This window comes from Oncorhynchus tshawytscha, linkage group LG02 (genome assembly GCF_018296145.1).
Source record: "Oncorhynchus tshawytscha isolate Ot180627B linkage group LG02, Otsh_v2.0, whole genome shotgun sequence".
NCBI lineage: Eukaryota > Metazoa > Chordata > Actinopteri > Salmoniformes > Salmonidae > Oncorhynchus > Oncorhynchus tshawytscha.
The window spans coordinates 21,640,157-21,656,286 of record NC_056430.1 but is presented as its reverse complement, the minus strand read 5'-3'; the positions used below and the strand labels follow the sequence as shown (position 1 = coordinate 21,656,286).

General features: G+C 43.1%; 1 protein-coding gene across 2 annotated transcripts in view; it reads right to left on the bottom strand.

Moving 5' to 3' along the window:
• The window catches only part of LOC112219555 (cadherin-4), a 342,114-nt gene that overhangs the window by 37,339 nt on the left and 288,645 nt on the right, over positions 1–16,130 (bottom strand). For both annotated transcript variants that reach the window (XM_024380897.1, XM_024380906.1), the window contains exon 7: positions 2,959–3,103. In XM_024380897.1, coding sequence (XP_024236665.1) covers positions 2,959–3,103 — 145 coding nt within the window. The remainder of the gene's footprint in view (positions 1–2,958; positions 3,104–16,130) is intronic.

Below are 16,130 nucleotides of genomic sequence, written 5' to 3'. Positions count from 1 at the left end.
CAATCATGAAGTGGAACGACATTTATTGGATATTTCAAACTTTTTTAACAAATCAAAAACTGAAAAATTGGGCGTGCAAAATTATTCAGCCCCCTTAAGTTAATACTTTGTAGCGCCACCTTTTGCTGCGATTACAGCTGTAAGTCGCTTGGGGTATGTCTCTATCAGTTTTGCACATCGAGAGACCATTCCTCCTTGCAAAACAGCTCGAGCTCAGTGAGGTTGGATGGAGAGCATTTGTGAACAGCAGTTTTCAGTTCTTTCCACAGATTCTCGATTGGATTCAGGTCTGGACTTTGACTTGGCCATTCTAACACCTGGATATGTTTATTTTTGAACCATTCCATTGTAGATTTTGCTTTATGTTTTGGATCATTGTCTTGTTGGAAGACAAATCTCCGTCCCAGTCTCAGGTCTTTTGCAGACTCCATCAGGTTTTCTTCCAGAATGGTCCTGTATTTGGCTCCATCCATCTTCCCATCAATTTTAACCATCTTCCCTGTCCCTGCTGAAGAAAAGCAGGCCCAAACCATGATGCTGCCACCACCATGTTTGACAGTGGGGATGGTGTGTTCAGGGTGATGAGCTGTGTTGCTTTTACGCCAAACATAACGTTTTGCATTGTTGCCAAAAAGTTCAATTTTGGTTTCATCTGACCAGAGCACCATCTTCCACATGTTTGGTGTGTCTCCCAGGTGGCTCGTGGCAAACTTTAAACAACACTTTTTATGGATATCTTTAAGAAATGGCTTTCTTCTTGCCACTCTTCCATAAAGGCCAGATTTGTGCAATATACGACTGATTGTTGTCCTATGGACAGAGTCTCCCACCTCAGCTGTAGATCTCTGCAGTTCATCCAGAGTGATCATGGGCCTCTTGGCTGCATCTCTGACCAGTCTTCTCCTTGTATGAGCTGAAAGTTTAGAGGGACGGCCAGGTCTTGGTAGATTTGCAGTGGTCTGATACTCCTTCCATTTCAATATTATTGCTTGCACAGTGCTCCTTGGGATGTTTAAAGCTTGGGAAATCTTTTTGTATCCAAATCCGGCTCACAACAGTATCTCGGACCTGCCTGGTGTGTTCCTTGTTCTTCATGATGCTCTCTGCGCTTTTAACGGACCTCTGAGACTATCACAGTGCAGGTGCATTTATACGGAGACTTGATTACACACAGGTGGATTGTATTTATCATCATTAGTCATTTAGGTCAACATTGGATCATTCAGAGATCCTCACTGACCTTCTGGAGAGACTTTGCTGCACTGAAAGTAAAGGGGCTGAATAATTTTGCACGCCCAATTTTTCAGTTTTTGATTTGTTAAAAAGTTTGAAATATCCAATAAATGTCGTTCCACTTCATGATTGTGTCCCACTTGTTGTTGATTCTTCACAAAAGAAATACAGTTTTATATCTTTATGTTTGAAGCCTGAAATGTGGCAAAAGGTCGCAAAGTTCAAGGGGGCCGAATACTTTCGCAAGGCACTGTATGTTGAGCACTTGTTGGCTGCTTTCCCATCACTCTGCGGTCCAACTCATCCCAAAGCATCTCAATTGGGTTGAGGTCAGGTGATTGTGGAGGCCAGGTCATCTGATGCACAACTCCATCACTCTCCTTCTTGGTCAAATAACCCTTACATAACCTGGAGGTGGGTTTTAGGTCATTGTCCTGTTGAAAAACAAATGTCTCACTAAGCGCAAACCAGATGGGATGGCGTATCGCTGTAGAATGCTGTGGTAGCCATGCTGGTTAAGTGTGCCTTGAATTCTAAATAAATCACAGACATTGTCACCAGCAAAGCAGCCCAACACCATCACACCTTCTCCACCATGCTTCACGGTGGGAACTACACATGCGGAGATCATCCGTTCACCTACTCTGCGTCTCACAAAGACACGGTGGTTGGAACCAAAGACCTCAAATTTGGACTCATCAGAACAAGGGACAGATTTCCACCAGCCTAATGTCCATTACTCATGTTTCTTGGCCCAAGCAAGTCTCTTCTTCTTATTGGTGTCCTTTAGTAGTGGTTTCTTTGAAGCAATTCGACCATGAATGCCTGATTCACGCAGTCTCCTCTGAACAGTTGATGTTGAGATGTGTCTATTACTTCAACACCGTGAATAATTTATTTGGGCTGCAATTTGAGGTGCAGTTAACTCTAATGAATGTATCCTCTACGGCAGAGGTAACTCTGGGTATTCCTTTCCTGTGGCTGTCCTCATGAGAGCCAGTTTCATCATAGCGCTTGATGGTTTTGCATCTGCACTTGAAGAAACTTTCAAAGTTCTTGAAATCTTCTGGATTGAGTGACCTTCATGTCTTAAAGTAATGTTGTACTGTTGTTTATCTTTGCTTATTTGAGTTGTTCTTGACATATTATGGACTTGGTCTTTTACAATAGAAATGAAGAATATACATATATATAGAGAGACAAGAGAGCGAGAGAGAGAATAATAAGCTAATTAGTTGTGACCTACATTTTTTTAAATACCAATTGACAGTGTTTTAACCCCAACACACCCTGTCTTTGTTTTTACAAGAGAGTCGCAGTCAGTTGAAAATACAGACATTTTTAATACGTTTGGTTCTCCTCGCTAATTAGCAGGTCTAGAACAGAGAACAGACCCACGCTCCACTGAGGAGAGACTATTGCAATGTGTGTGTTGCGTGTGTGTGTACTTTTTCTTTCTCTCTCTCGGTCTCTCACCTGCGTTGTTTATAAATTCTCCTGTCATTAAACTTGGCAGTAGAACATTGCCTGAACACAATGTAGATAAACATCTGGTGTCTGAACACAATGTAGATTAACATCTGGCCTTCGTCTCTGACTGGTAAAACAAGTGTTCCTCCAATTATGACATGGTCTTCTTTCTACCTTTAAAATCATCATGCCTCCGTTCATATACTTGAAATACTTGAAGAAAAAAGACACTATTTACTGTCCTAGTTTATGTACCTGGCTTTGAGCCTTCAGCCACAGAGCCATTGTAGACCTGGTTCTGGAACTCTGGCCGGTTGTCATTCATGTCGATGACGTAGATGTATAGGTCTATGGGGCTTTCCACCTTGTTCCCATTCATGTCCACAGCATGGGCCCGCAGCTGCAAACAACAAAACAAAAAAAAACATATGAGGATTGTATAAATCCTGTAAATGCAACAGTAACTTTGACGATAACTAAAGAAGCACTGATCGACATAAAACATCGAAGGAGACATTGACATAAACATAACAGGACACATTGTATACACAGGCTGGACTTCATCCTGTAACTGCAATGGTAACTTTGAGGCTAATTAATGCAGTACTGATTGACATGAACCATCAAAAGAGACATATTGACAAACATAACAGCAATTAATCCTTGGACTGCAATTAATCCTGTCATTTCAGATCTCTTCCACAAGTGTGTCTAATGTAATTGCATACTAGAGTGTCCAGGAAAATCCACTAACGCCGACCATTGAAATCCGGCCATGCACAGCTTAGTTTCAAAACAACCTTGATTCTGACTGTTGGTTGTGAGAGGTATGTTTATTGGAAGCTCCACAATTGAAGCAATAATTCCAGTCTTTTATTTGGCACGACAGAGAGAGCCCGTTGGAGTGCCTGTGTTGATAATTGCCAATAAGAAAAAGAGATTCTAACATGTTGTGTTCAAACACAGCCCAGCTAACGTATAATGTTCTGAGAACCATATGTTTCTTAGAGCTTGGTGAGAGACTGGTTGTCCTATGGTTATTTTGCATACAACCTACCGGCAACATTTTGGGAATGATTCTTCAGGGGGAATTTCAGTACTTCAGCATAACGTTTTTTTTTGCAGGTTTCTTCATAGTCCTTTTTAAAGTCCTGTTCTCAGAACATTCAGAACACTTTCCAAAAAACCACAAGAAATCATGAGTAATGTTCAAAGAAGGATCGACCCTTTTTTACAGTTTTCGCCTAAAATTACATACCCAAATCTAACTGCCTGTAGCTCAGGACCTGAAGCAAGGATATGCATATTCTTGATACCATTTGAAAGGAAACACTTTGAAGTTTGTGCAAATGTGAAATTAATGTTGGAGAATAAAACACATTAGATCTGGAAAAAGATAATACATAGAAAAACATGCATTTTTATTATTATTTTATTTTTTCATCATATTTGAAATGCAAGAGAAAGGGCACAATGTATTATTCCAGTTTAGGCACAACTTATATTTTGGCCACTAGATGGAAGAAGTGTATGTGCAAAGTTTTGCACTGATGCAATGAACAATTGTCATATCAAGTCTGTACAAATGTGCCTAATTGGTTTATTAATACATTTTCATGTTCATAACTGTGCACTCTCCTCAAACAATAGCATGGTATTCTTTCACTGTAACATTTACTGTAATTTGGACAGTGCAGTTAGATTAACAAGAATTTAAGCTTTCTGCCCATATCAGACATGTTTTTGTCCAGGGAAATTCTCTTGTTACTTACAACCTCATGCTAATCACATTAACGCACGTTAGCTCAACCGTCCCGCAGTGGGGACACCGATCCTGTAAACATATACAATCCATTCTGAGCATGAAAAAACCTCTCACTATCCTCTGTCTTGTTAAGTGTCTTCGGGTGTTTTGGCCATGCCCACTAATTGACCACACCTGATCTTAATGTGTGCTTGTTTCCTTTCAAATGGAGTCTGATTGAATAGCCAAAAATAAACTGCTTTGTATGAATAAAAAACAACAACATGGCATGCTATTTCCATCATGGTGGCACAGTGGACTAATTCCATGGATAGAAAACAGCAGAGCATAGTTTTGAATCTCACTGACGCCATGCCACAATGAAAGATAAATGTGTTTGCATGATTAATGCCGAAGCAAATGAATTCATGTTTGTCCTATCTGTGCTTGGAGTTTAAAACAATTAGCCTAAGATAGCAGTGTTATTGAAAGTCTTATTGAAACATGTTCTCAAATAACCTAGAATTTAAATTCTCAGAATGCAAAAGAAAACTCCCAGGGAACTTTTCAGGGAACCATAGTAAAACATTCTCAGAACCTCCCTGCAACCTAAAAATGTACATTCCCAGAAGAGGCAAAATTTTCACGTACGTCCTCAGAATGTTTTTTTTTTTTACAGTTAGGAAACTTATGGCTTCGTTCCCAGAACCAATGGGAAACCAAAAACATGCTCAGCTCACACGCCGACAGAGATGGTTGCCTTGCTTCCCTTTTTTAGGAAACTATGCAGTATTTTGTTTTTTTATGTATTATTTCTTACACTGTTACCCCAGGAAATCTTAAGTCTAATTACATACTGTCGGGAAGAACTATTGGATATAAGAGCAATGTCAACTTACCAACATTACGACCAGGAATACTACTTTCCCGAAGCGGATCCTCTGTTTGGACCACCACCCAGGACAATGGATTGGATCTCAGTAGGCGGCCCAAAACAACGGCGCCGCAGAAGGGGCAGACGGAGCGGTTTTCTGGTCAGGCTCCGTAGATGGGAACATCGCTCACTGCTCCCAAGTATACTACTCGCCAATGTCCAGTCTCTTGACAACAAGGTAGATGAAATTCAAGCAAGGGCTGTCTTCCAGAGAGACATCAGAGATTGTAACATTCTCTGTTTCACAGAAACATGGCTCACTCGGGATACGTTATCAGAGTCTGTACAGCCACCCGGTTTCTTTCACGCATCGCGCTGACAGAAACAAACATCTCTCTGGTAAGAAGAAGGGCAGGGGTATATGCCTTATGATTAACGAGTCGTGGTGTGATCATAACAATATACAGGAACAAGAGTCCTTTTGTTCACCTGACCTAGGATTCCTTAGAATCAAATGCCGACCGCATTATCTACCAAGAGAATTCTCTTCGATTATAATCACAGCCGTGAATATCCCCTCCCCCAAGCAGACACCTCGACAGCCCTGAAAGAACTTCATTAGACTCTATGTGTCACGTTCTGACCTTAGTTCCTTTGTTTTGTCTTTGTTTTAGTATGGTCAGGGTGTGAGTTGGGGTGGGTAGTCTATGTTTATTTTTCTATGTTGGTTTTTGAGTTTGGCCTGGTATGGTTCTCAATCAGAGGCAGGTGACGTTAGTTATCTCTGACTGAGAATCATACTTAGGTAGCCTTTTTCCACCTGTGTTTCGTGGGTGTTTATTTTCTGTTTTGTGGTTCATCACTAGACAGGACTCTTTCGTTTGTTCGTTCTTCCTAGTTGTTATTTTGTTTAGTGTTCAGTTTTCATTATATTAAAAATCATGAACACTTATCACGCTGCACCTTGGTCCTCACCTTCTTCCACCGACGATGGCCGTTACAGAAACACCCACCACCAAAGGACCAAGCAGCGTGGTAACAGGCAGCAGCAGCAGCAGCGATCGCAGGACTCCTGGACATGGGAGGAGATTCTGGACGGCAAGGGACCCTGGGCACAGGCTGGAGAATATCGCCGCCCAAGGCTGAGCTGGAGGCAGCCGTATGAGGAGGCAGCACGGCAGCGTGGGTGGAAGCCCGAGAGGCAGCCCCAAAAATGTATTGGGGGGTGGCACACGGGGAATGTGGCTAAGTCAGGTAGGAGACCTGAGCCAACTCCCCGTGCTTACCGTGGAGAGAGAGGGACCGGGCAGGCAGCGTGTTATGCCGTGAGGCGCACGGTGTCCCGGTGCGTGTGCATAGCTCGGTGCGTTACATTGCAACGCCTCGTATCGGCCGGGCTAGAGTGGGCATCGAGCAGGTGCCATGAAGCCGGCTCAGCGCATCTGGTCTCCAGTGAGTCTCCTCGGGCCAGTGTACATGGCACCAGCCCTATGCATGGTGTCCCCGGTTCGCCAGCACAGCCCAGTGCGGGCTATTCCACCTCGCCGCACTGGCCTGGCTACGGGCAGCATTCAGCCAGGTAGGGTTGGGCAGGCTCGGTGCTCGAGACCTCCAGTGCGCCTCCACGGTCTGGTCTATCCGGTGCAGACTCCATGCACCAGACCTTTGGTGGCAGCCCCCTGCACCAGGCTGTCTCTCCGTCTCCTTCCTACAGGTGCTCCCGCCTTTCCAGTGCTGTCAGAGTCTTCCTCCTGTCCAGCGCTGTCAGAGTCAGGGTGTCCTGAGCTGCCAGAGTCTCCCGTCTGTCCTGAGCTGCCAGAGTCGCCCGTCTGTCCTGAGCTGCCAGAGTCGCCCGTCTGTCCTGAGCTGCCAGAGTCACCCGCCAATCAGGAGCTGCCAGAGCCGCCAGTCAGCCAGGAGCTGCCAGAGCCGCCAGTCAGCAAGGAGCTGCCAGAGCCATCAGTCAGTCAGGAGCTGCCAGAGCCGTCCGTCACGCCGGCGCTGCCAGAATCGCCCTTCACTCCGGAGCTGCCGGAGTCTCCCGTCCGTCCAGTGCTGCCGCAATCTCCCGTCCATTTGGGACCTGGGGCTAGGGTCCCCAGTCCGAGGTCGGCGGCGAGGGTTGTCATTTTTAAGAGGCCAAGGAGGCGGAGAAAGAGGCGGAGAAAAACTATGGTGAAATGGGGTCCACATCCCGCGCCAGAGCCGGCACCGCGGACAGACGCCCACCCAGACCCTCCCCTATAGTTTCAGGTTTTGCGGCCGGAGTCTGCACCTGTGGGGGGGGAGTACTGTCACGTTCTGACCTTAGTTCCTTTGTTTTGTCTTTGTTTCAGTATGGTCAGGGCGTGAGTTGGGGTGGGTAGTCTATGTTTGGTTTTCTATGTTGGTTTTTGAGTTTGGCCTGGTATGGTTCTCAATCAGAGTCGTTAGTTGTCTCTGATTGAGAATCATACTTAGGTAGCCTTTTTCCACCTGTGTTTCGTGGGTGTTTATTTTCTGTTTTGGGGTTCATCACTAGACAGGACTCTTTCGTTTGTTCGTTCTTCCTAGTTGTTATTTTGTTTAGTGTTCAGTTTTGATTATATTAAAAATCATGAACTCTTACCACGCTGCACCTTGGTCCTCACCTTATTCCACCGACGACGACCGTTACACTATGTAATCTGGAAATCACATATCCTGAGGCTGCATTTATTGTAGCTGAGGATTTTAACAAAGCTAATCTGAAAACAAGGCTACCTAAATTTTATCAGCATATCGAATGTGTGACCGGGCTGGCAGCATTCTGGATCATTGCTACTCTAACTTCCGCAACCCATACAAAGCCCTCCCTCGACCCTCCTTTCGGCAAATCTGACCACGACTCCATTTTGTTGCTCCCAGCTTATAGACAGAAACTAAAACAGGAAATGCTCATGCTCAGGTCTGTTCAACACTGGTCAGACCAATCTGATTCCAAGCATCAAGATTGCTTTGATCACGTGGACTGGGATATGTTCCGGATAGCCTCAGACAACAGCACTGATGTATACGCTGATTCAGTGAGCAAGTTTATTAGCAAGTGCATCAGTGATATTGTACCCACGGTGACTATTAAAACCTTACCCAACCGGAAACCGTGGATTGATGGCAGCAAACTGAAAGCGCGAACCACTGCTTTTAATCATGGCAAGGTAACCGGAAACATGACGAAAACAAACAGTGCAGCTATTCCCTCCGCAAGGCAATTAAAAGCTAAGCATCAGTATAGAGACAAAGTAGAGTCGCAATTCAACGGCTCAGACACGAGACGTACAGTTGAAGTCGGAAGTTTACATACACCTTAGCCAAATAAATTTAAACTCAGTTTCTCACAATTCTAGACATTTAATCCTGGTAAAAACTTCCCTGTCTTAGGTCAGTTAGGATCACCACTTTATTTTAAGAATGTGAAATGTCAGAATAATAGAGAGAATTATTTATTTCATCTTTTATTTCTTTCATCAAATACCCAGTGGGTCAGATGTTTACATACACTCAATTAATATTTGGTAGCATTGCCTTTAAATTGTTTTACTTGGGTCAAATGTTTCGGATAGCCTTCCACAAGCTTCCCACAATAAGTTGGCCCATTCCTCCTGACAGAGCTGGAGAAACTGAGTCAGGTTTGAAGGCCTCCTTGCTCGCACACACTTTTTCAGTTCTGCCCACAAATGTTCTATGGGATTGAGGTCCGGGCTTTGTGATGGCCACTCCAATACCTTGACATTGCTGTCCTTAAGCCTTTTTGTCACAACTTTGGAAGCATTTTTGGGGTCATTGTCCATTTGGAAGGCCCATTTGCGAACAAGCTTTAACTTCTTCGATATAGGGGGCGCTCTTTTAATTTTTGGATGAAAAACGTTCCCGTTTTAAACAAGATATTTCGTCACGAAAAGATCCTCAACTATGCATATAATTGACAGCTTTGGAAAGAAAACACGCTGACGTTTCCAAAACTGCAAAGATATTGTCTGTGAGTGCCACAGAACTGATGTTACAGAAAAAACCCAGATAAAAATACAATCAGGAAGTGCCGCATTTTTTGAAACCGCCTCATGGCAATGACTCCTTATATGGCTGTGGAGGAGCTAGGAGTCAGCTTACCTTTTCCACGTTTTCCCCAAGGTGTCTGCAGCATTGTGACGTATTTGTAGGCATATCATTGGAAGATTGTCCCTAAGAGACTACATTTACCAGGTGGTCGCTTGGTGTCTCCGTTGCAATTATTGCGTAATCTCCAGCTGCAAGTACTTTTCCGTTTGCTACTGAGGAGAAACCCAACTGCCACGAAGGATTTATCATTGAATAGATATGTGAAAAACACCTTGAGGATGATTCTAAACAACGTTTGCCATGTTTCTGTCGATATTATGGAGTTAATTTGGAAAAAAGTTTGGCGTTGTAGTGAATGAATTTTCTTTTTTTTTTGTGAAGTGATGAACAAAATGGAGCGATTTCTCCTACACAAATAATATTTTTGGAAAAAATGAACATTTGCTATCTAACTGAGTCTCCTCATTGAAAACATCCGAAGTTCTTCAAAGGTAAATTATTTTATTTGAATGCTTTTATTGTTTTTATGAAAATGTTGCCTGCTGAATGCTAGGCTTAATGCTATGCTAGGCTATCAATACTCTTACACAAATGCTTGTGTAGCTTTGGTTGAAAAGCATATTTTGAAAATCTGAGATGACAGTGTTGTTATTAACAAAAGGCTAAGCTTGTGTTTCAATATATTTATTTCATTTCATTTGCGATTTTCATGAATAGAAAAAGTTGCGTTATGCTAATGCGTTATAGTTTAAGTATTTTTCTGTCGATTTCTCAGCCAAGCAGGATGAACAAACGTGACATTTTTCGCCCACAAAAATATTATTTAAACAAAAAATTAACATTTGCTATCTAACTGGGTGTCTCCTGAGTGAAAGCATCTGAAGTTCTTCAAAGGTAAATGATTTAATTTGGTTGCTTTTCTTATTTTTGTGAAAATGTTGCCTGCTGCCAGCACAGACTAGCATAGCATTATGCCATGCTAAACTTACACAAATGCTTGTCTAGCGTTGCCTGTAACGCATATTTTGAAAATCTGAGATGACAGTGTTGTTAACAAAAGGCTAAGCTTGTGTTTGAATGTATTTATTTCATTTAATTTGCGATTTTCATGAATAGGAAACATTGCGTTATGGTAATGTACTTGAGGCTATGATTACGCTCCCGGATACGGGATTGCTCGTCGCTAGAGGTTAACGTCCTCACTGATGTCTTGAGATGTTGCTTCAATATATCCACATAATTTCCTGGCTCATGATGCCATCTATTATGTGAGGTGCACCAGTCCCTCCTGCAGCTAAGCACCCCCAGAACATGATGCTGCCACCCCCGTGATTCACGGTTGGGATGGTGTTCTTCAGCTTGCAAGCCTCTACCTTTTTCCTCCAAACATAACGAAACAGTTCTATTTTTGTTTCATCAGACCAGAGGAAATTTGTCCCCATGTGCAGTTGCAAACCATAGTCTGGCTTTTTTATGGTGGTTTTGGAGCAGTGGCTTCTTCCTTGCTGAGCGGCCTTTCAGGTTATGTCGATATAGGACTTGTTTTTCTGTGGATATAGATATTTTTGTACCTGTTTCCTCCAGCATCTTCACAAGGTCCGTTGCTGTTGTTCTGGGTTTGATTTGCACTTTTCACACCAAAGTACATTCATCTCTAGGAGACAGAACGTGTCTCCTTCCTGAGCGGTATGATGGCTGCGTGGTCCCATGGTGTTTATACTTATATGGGTTTGAAGTTAGGCCTTGAAATACATCTACGGGTACACCTCCAATTTACTCAAATTATATCAATTAGCCTATCAGAAGCTTCTCGAGCCATGACATAATTTCTGGAATTTTCCAAGCTTTCAAGGCACAGTCAGCTTAGCATATGTCAACTTTTGACCCACTGGAATTGTGATACAGTGAATTATAAGTGAAATAATCTGTCTGTAAACAATTGTTGGAAAAATTACTTGTGTCATGCACAAAGTAGATGTCCTAGCCGACTTGCCAAAACTATAGTTTGTTAAAATACATTTGTCGAGTGGTTAAAAATTAGTTTTAATGACTCCAACCTAAGTGTATGTAAACTTCCGACTTCAACTGTATGTGGCAGGGTCTACAGTCAATCACGGATTACAAAATGAAAACCATTCCCGTTGCTAACACCGACGTCTTTCTCCCAGACAAACTAAACAACTTCTTTGCTCGCTTTGAGTGCCACTGACACGGCCCACTACCAAAACCTGCGGGCACTCCTTCACTGCAGCCAATGTGAGTAAAACATTTAAACGTGTTAACCCTCGCAGGGCTGCCGGCATAGACGGCCTCCCTAGCCGCGTCCTCAGAGCATGCGCAGACCAGCTGGCTGGTGTGTTTACGGACATATTCAATCAGTCCCTATCCCAGTCTGCTCTTCTCAAATGCTTCAAGAGGGCCACCATTGTTCCTGTTCCCAAGAAAGCTAAGGTAACTGAGCTAAACAACTATCGCCCCGTAGCACTCACTTCCGTCATTATGAAGTGATTTGAGAGACTAGTCAAGGATAATATCACCTCCACCCTACCTGACACCCTATACCTACTCCAAATTTCTTACCGCCCCAATAGGCCCTTACCGCCCCAACAACGCAATCACAATCGCAATCACACTGCACACTGCCCTAACCAATCTGGACAAGAGGAATACCTATGTAAGAATGCTGTTCATCGATTACAGCTCAGCATTTAACACCATAGTACCCTCCAAACTCGTCATTAGGGTCTCGACCTGGACTTTCTGACGGACCGCCCCCAGGTGGTGAAGGTAGGAAACAACATTTTACCCTGCTGATCCTCAACACTGGGGCCCCACAAGGGTGCATTCTCAGCCCTCTCCTGTACTCCCTGTTCACCCATGACTGTGTGGCCATGCACGCCTCCAACTCAATCATCAAGTTTGCAGACGACACCACAGTGGTAGGCTTGATTACCAACAATAACGAGACGGCCTACAGGGAGGAGGTGAGCGCCCTCAGAGTGTGGTGTCAGGAAAATAACCTCACACTCAACGTCAACAAAACAAAGGAGATGATTGTGGACTTCAGGAAACAGCAGATGGAGCACCCCCCTATCCACATCGACGGGACAGTAGTGGAGAAGGTGGAAAGTTTTAAGTTCCTCTGCATACACATCACGTACAAACTGAAATGGTCCACCCACACAGACAGCGTGGTGAAGAAGGCGCAACAGCGCCTCTAAAATATAACTTGTTTCTATTTTTTATGCTTGATGCGCTGCAAGTCCCACCTCTCCCGTCTCCTCATTGGTTTTTAAGAGCTGAAACTGAAACTGAACTGACTGAAAGATTAAAGGTCCACACTCAAGTCCAGTTGGTGGTGGTAATGCACCTTAAAGTTGGTTGCCAACCGTCATATAAAATCAGAAGAAGGAGACTGAAGGAAGAGAAATTACTAGAAACTAACTAAATTGACCCTTTTATATGGGAATGAATTGTTGAAGTAGAGGTCCTTGTACATTTCAGGTAAAATAACAACCCAATGTTTATATCCCAGGACAAATTAGCTAGCAACAGCAAGCTAGCTAAATGGCCGTGATTGTTTCATGCATTTCGACCTGTCCCCAAATAAATAAAGTTGGTTCAGACTTCGTTTTGATATTTCAACATGCGTGTCCTGATCTCATCTGGTGTGGGTGGACAAAATCAACCTGCGCGTGATGCCGCACGAGGCCACACGCACGTGCCCGGTCTAGTCAACATGTGAGAGGAAGGAGTGACAACCCCGTGTCTGAATACCCATGTTGACTAATGATGTCTCACAGCTCTAGACACCATTATATTTGAAAGGCAAAGAACACCATCATTGTCTCTCCAAATAGCTCTTTAAAAAATAAAGTCATGAAAATCCAGATCGAGATGGAGAGACTTGTGTTGGAGGTTGTCTTTCTCATACACCTTCACAGTCATGTGGGCAGTGGACCCTTTTATTACAGCAAGTACAACATTGACAAACATAATATCTTTACTATTCACAGAAAGAAGCAATGTTCTTTAGAACGGTGCCAGAGGGCTGAATGGTAAAGAGGAGCCTCAAGCTACAGCATCGACACCTGCCTTCTTCAAAAAATGATTCATCTTGCTTTGTGTCTGTTCCGCATGGTGTGGAAACACACACACTGACGGATTTCACATTGACTGACTTCTGCTCTCACACACGTGAGCACATAAATACACACACACACACACACACAAACACAGGCACACACACACACACAAACACCGTGTAAACACGTCCAAACGCTGTTGTTTCAGCCACTTAATATTCCCCCAGACGATGAGTTTCACTAGGCCAGAGCACAACAAACAAACAAACAAAGAGAGAAACACCAACAAAAAAAACAAGCCCAATCTGTTTCCTCAGCTGTGGACTCTGCATGGTGTGTGGTGTAAGGGGATGGGGGATGACGGAGCCAATGGACATTTGATCTGAGAGCCTGGAGGAGTGTGTGAGGAGTATGTGAGCAGTGTGTGTGGACTGCTAATGTGTGATTTTGGGCCGTCATTAGCATGCTGGTGGGCGGGACTGAGAAACGCATCGCCAACCACCAGCGCCGCCACAGCAACCACTGATGGGGTCTGTCCAATTCCCCCGAGGCACACCCGTCAACATCTTCATCAAAACACACAAATGCACACACACGCACGCACACACAATTCTCTTGGCTGGCTCCCAGCTGCTCTCTCCCTACAGCTGTATGTGGAGAAAAACAAAACTACACCCACACGCTAACCTCAGAGTTCCGCTTCCTCTGATGGAAGCCTGTCAAAAACACCAGTCATGTCTTTCGTATCAAAGAACAGACCAGAACATATGTGACCCATTCCAGGAAGCTAGGCGTATGTCGCACATCACTACTTAAATCCTCTTTGGGATAGTGGGTAGCATTTCCACTTTTGGATAAATAGCGTGCCCAATTTCAACTTCCTGCTACTCATGCCAAGAATATAAGATATGCATATTATTAGTAGATTTGCATAGAAAACACTCTGAAGTTTCTAAAACTGTTTGAATCATGTCTGTGAGTTTAACATAACTTATGTAGCAGGCAAAACCACCGAGGACTAACCATTCAGATTTGTTTTTGAGGTCACTGTCTAAACAAACAAAATTTCTAAGGCACTTGTTTGCAGTTCCTACCGCTTCCACTGGATGTCACCAGTCTTTGGAAATTGGTTGAGGTTATTCCTTTGTGTAATGAACAAGTACGGCCATCTTGAATTTGTGTCATTTGAAGTGTACTTTTTGAGAAGGCGCATGACTAGAAAAGTAGAGTGAGTTTGTTGTCTTCCTGTATTGAACACAGATTGTCCCGTCTACAATTTGATTGATTATTAACAAAACCTAAAGTTGTTTTACAAAAGTAGTTTGAAAAATTTTGGCAAAGTTTACAGGTAACTTTTGAGAGATTTGTTAGTAACATTGCGTGAATTGGAAGCTGTTTTTTTCTGGATCAAACGCGCCAAATAAATTGACATTTTGGATATATATCGACGGAATTAATCGAACAAAAGGACCATTTGTGATGTTTATGGGACATATTGGAGTGCCAACAAAAGAAGCTCATCAAAGGTAAGGCATGATTTATATTTTATTTCTGCGTTTTGTGTGGTGCCTGCAGGGTTGAAATATGCTACTCTCTCTTTGTTTACTGTTGTGCTATCATCAGATAATAGCATCTTATGCTTTCGCCAAAAAGCCTTTTTGAAATATGACTTGTTGGCTGGATTCACAACGAGTGTAGCTTTAATTTGGTATCTTACATGTGTGATTTAATAAAAGTATGATTTTTATAGTATTTTATTTGAATTTGGCGCTCTGCATTTTCCCTGGCAATTGTCAAGTGGGACGCGACTGTCCCACCTATCCCAGTGACAGGAACCTTCCCGTTAGCCATGATTGACTGATATAATAATGGATGGGCTGTACATGCCGAGAGATAAGTTCAGAATGATCTGCCATGTAGCATGCTTCTGTCTATAACATGAGCTGCTCAGTATGTGTAGATAATCCTTGCTACCACAGCTTTTAAAAAAGATATTATGAAGAACTGCAAAATTGTTGCTACTGCTCTCAATATTGCTGCCCTGAATTTAACATGCATTTCGACAAAGATTTGAGGGGAATAGTTGTCATGGACTACTTTCGGGTGGATGATCATGCCATGTTGACTCTCTCTGACTCTGAAAATGAATCAGACAATGAGGAAATCCTTAATTTAGGTAAAAACATTTTAATTGAACCAGACATTGTAGAGTCTTCTGATGAAAGGGATGGGGAAGAAACGGCGATCAACGGTACTGTTGTCACAGAAGAAGTTGACCAAGTTTGAAATCAGTAGAATGCCCGGTGGAAGAAGAGTATGATTGCAAATGAGGAGGGAGTTGAAAAGAGAACACAGAAGGCTGTTGTATAAAACACCTGTCTCCGGATTACATCTTCAAACTAAGGGCAACCATGGCATCCATGACAGAGGGGGAGAAGCGTTCATCCATGTATATGGGCAAAAGTCTAGCTACATTTTCAGATATTATACTTTTCTAATATTATATTATACGTTTGTCGTAAAGTCATTTTCATTACAAATTAAAGTGTAATGTTAGCTAGCTAGCAGATGTTAGCTGGCTGGCTCACCAGCTAATGTTACGTGTATAATCTTTGTAGTAATGTTATTATTATCTCAGAAAGCCATT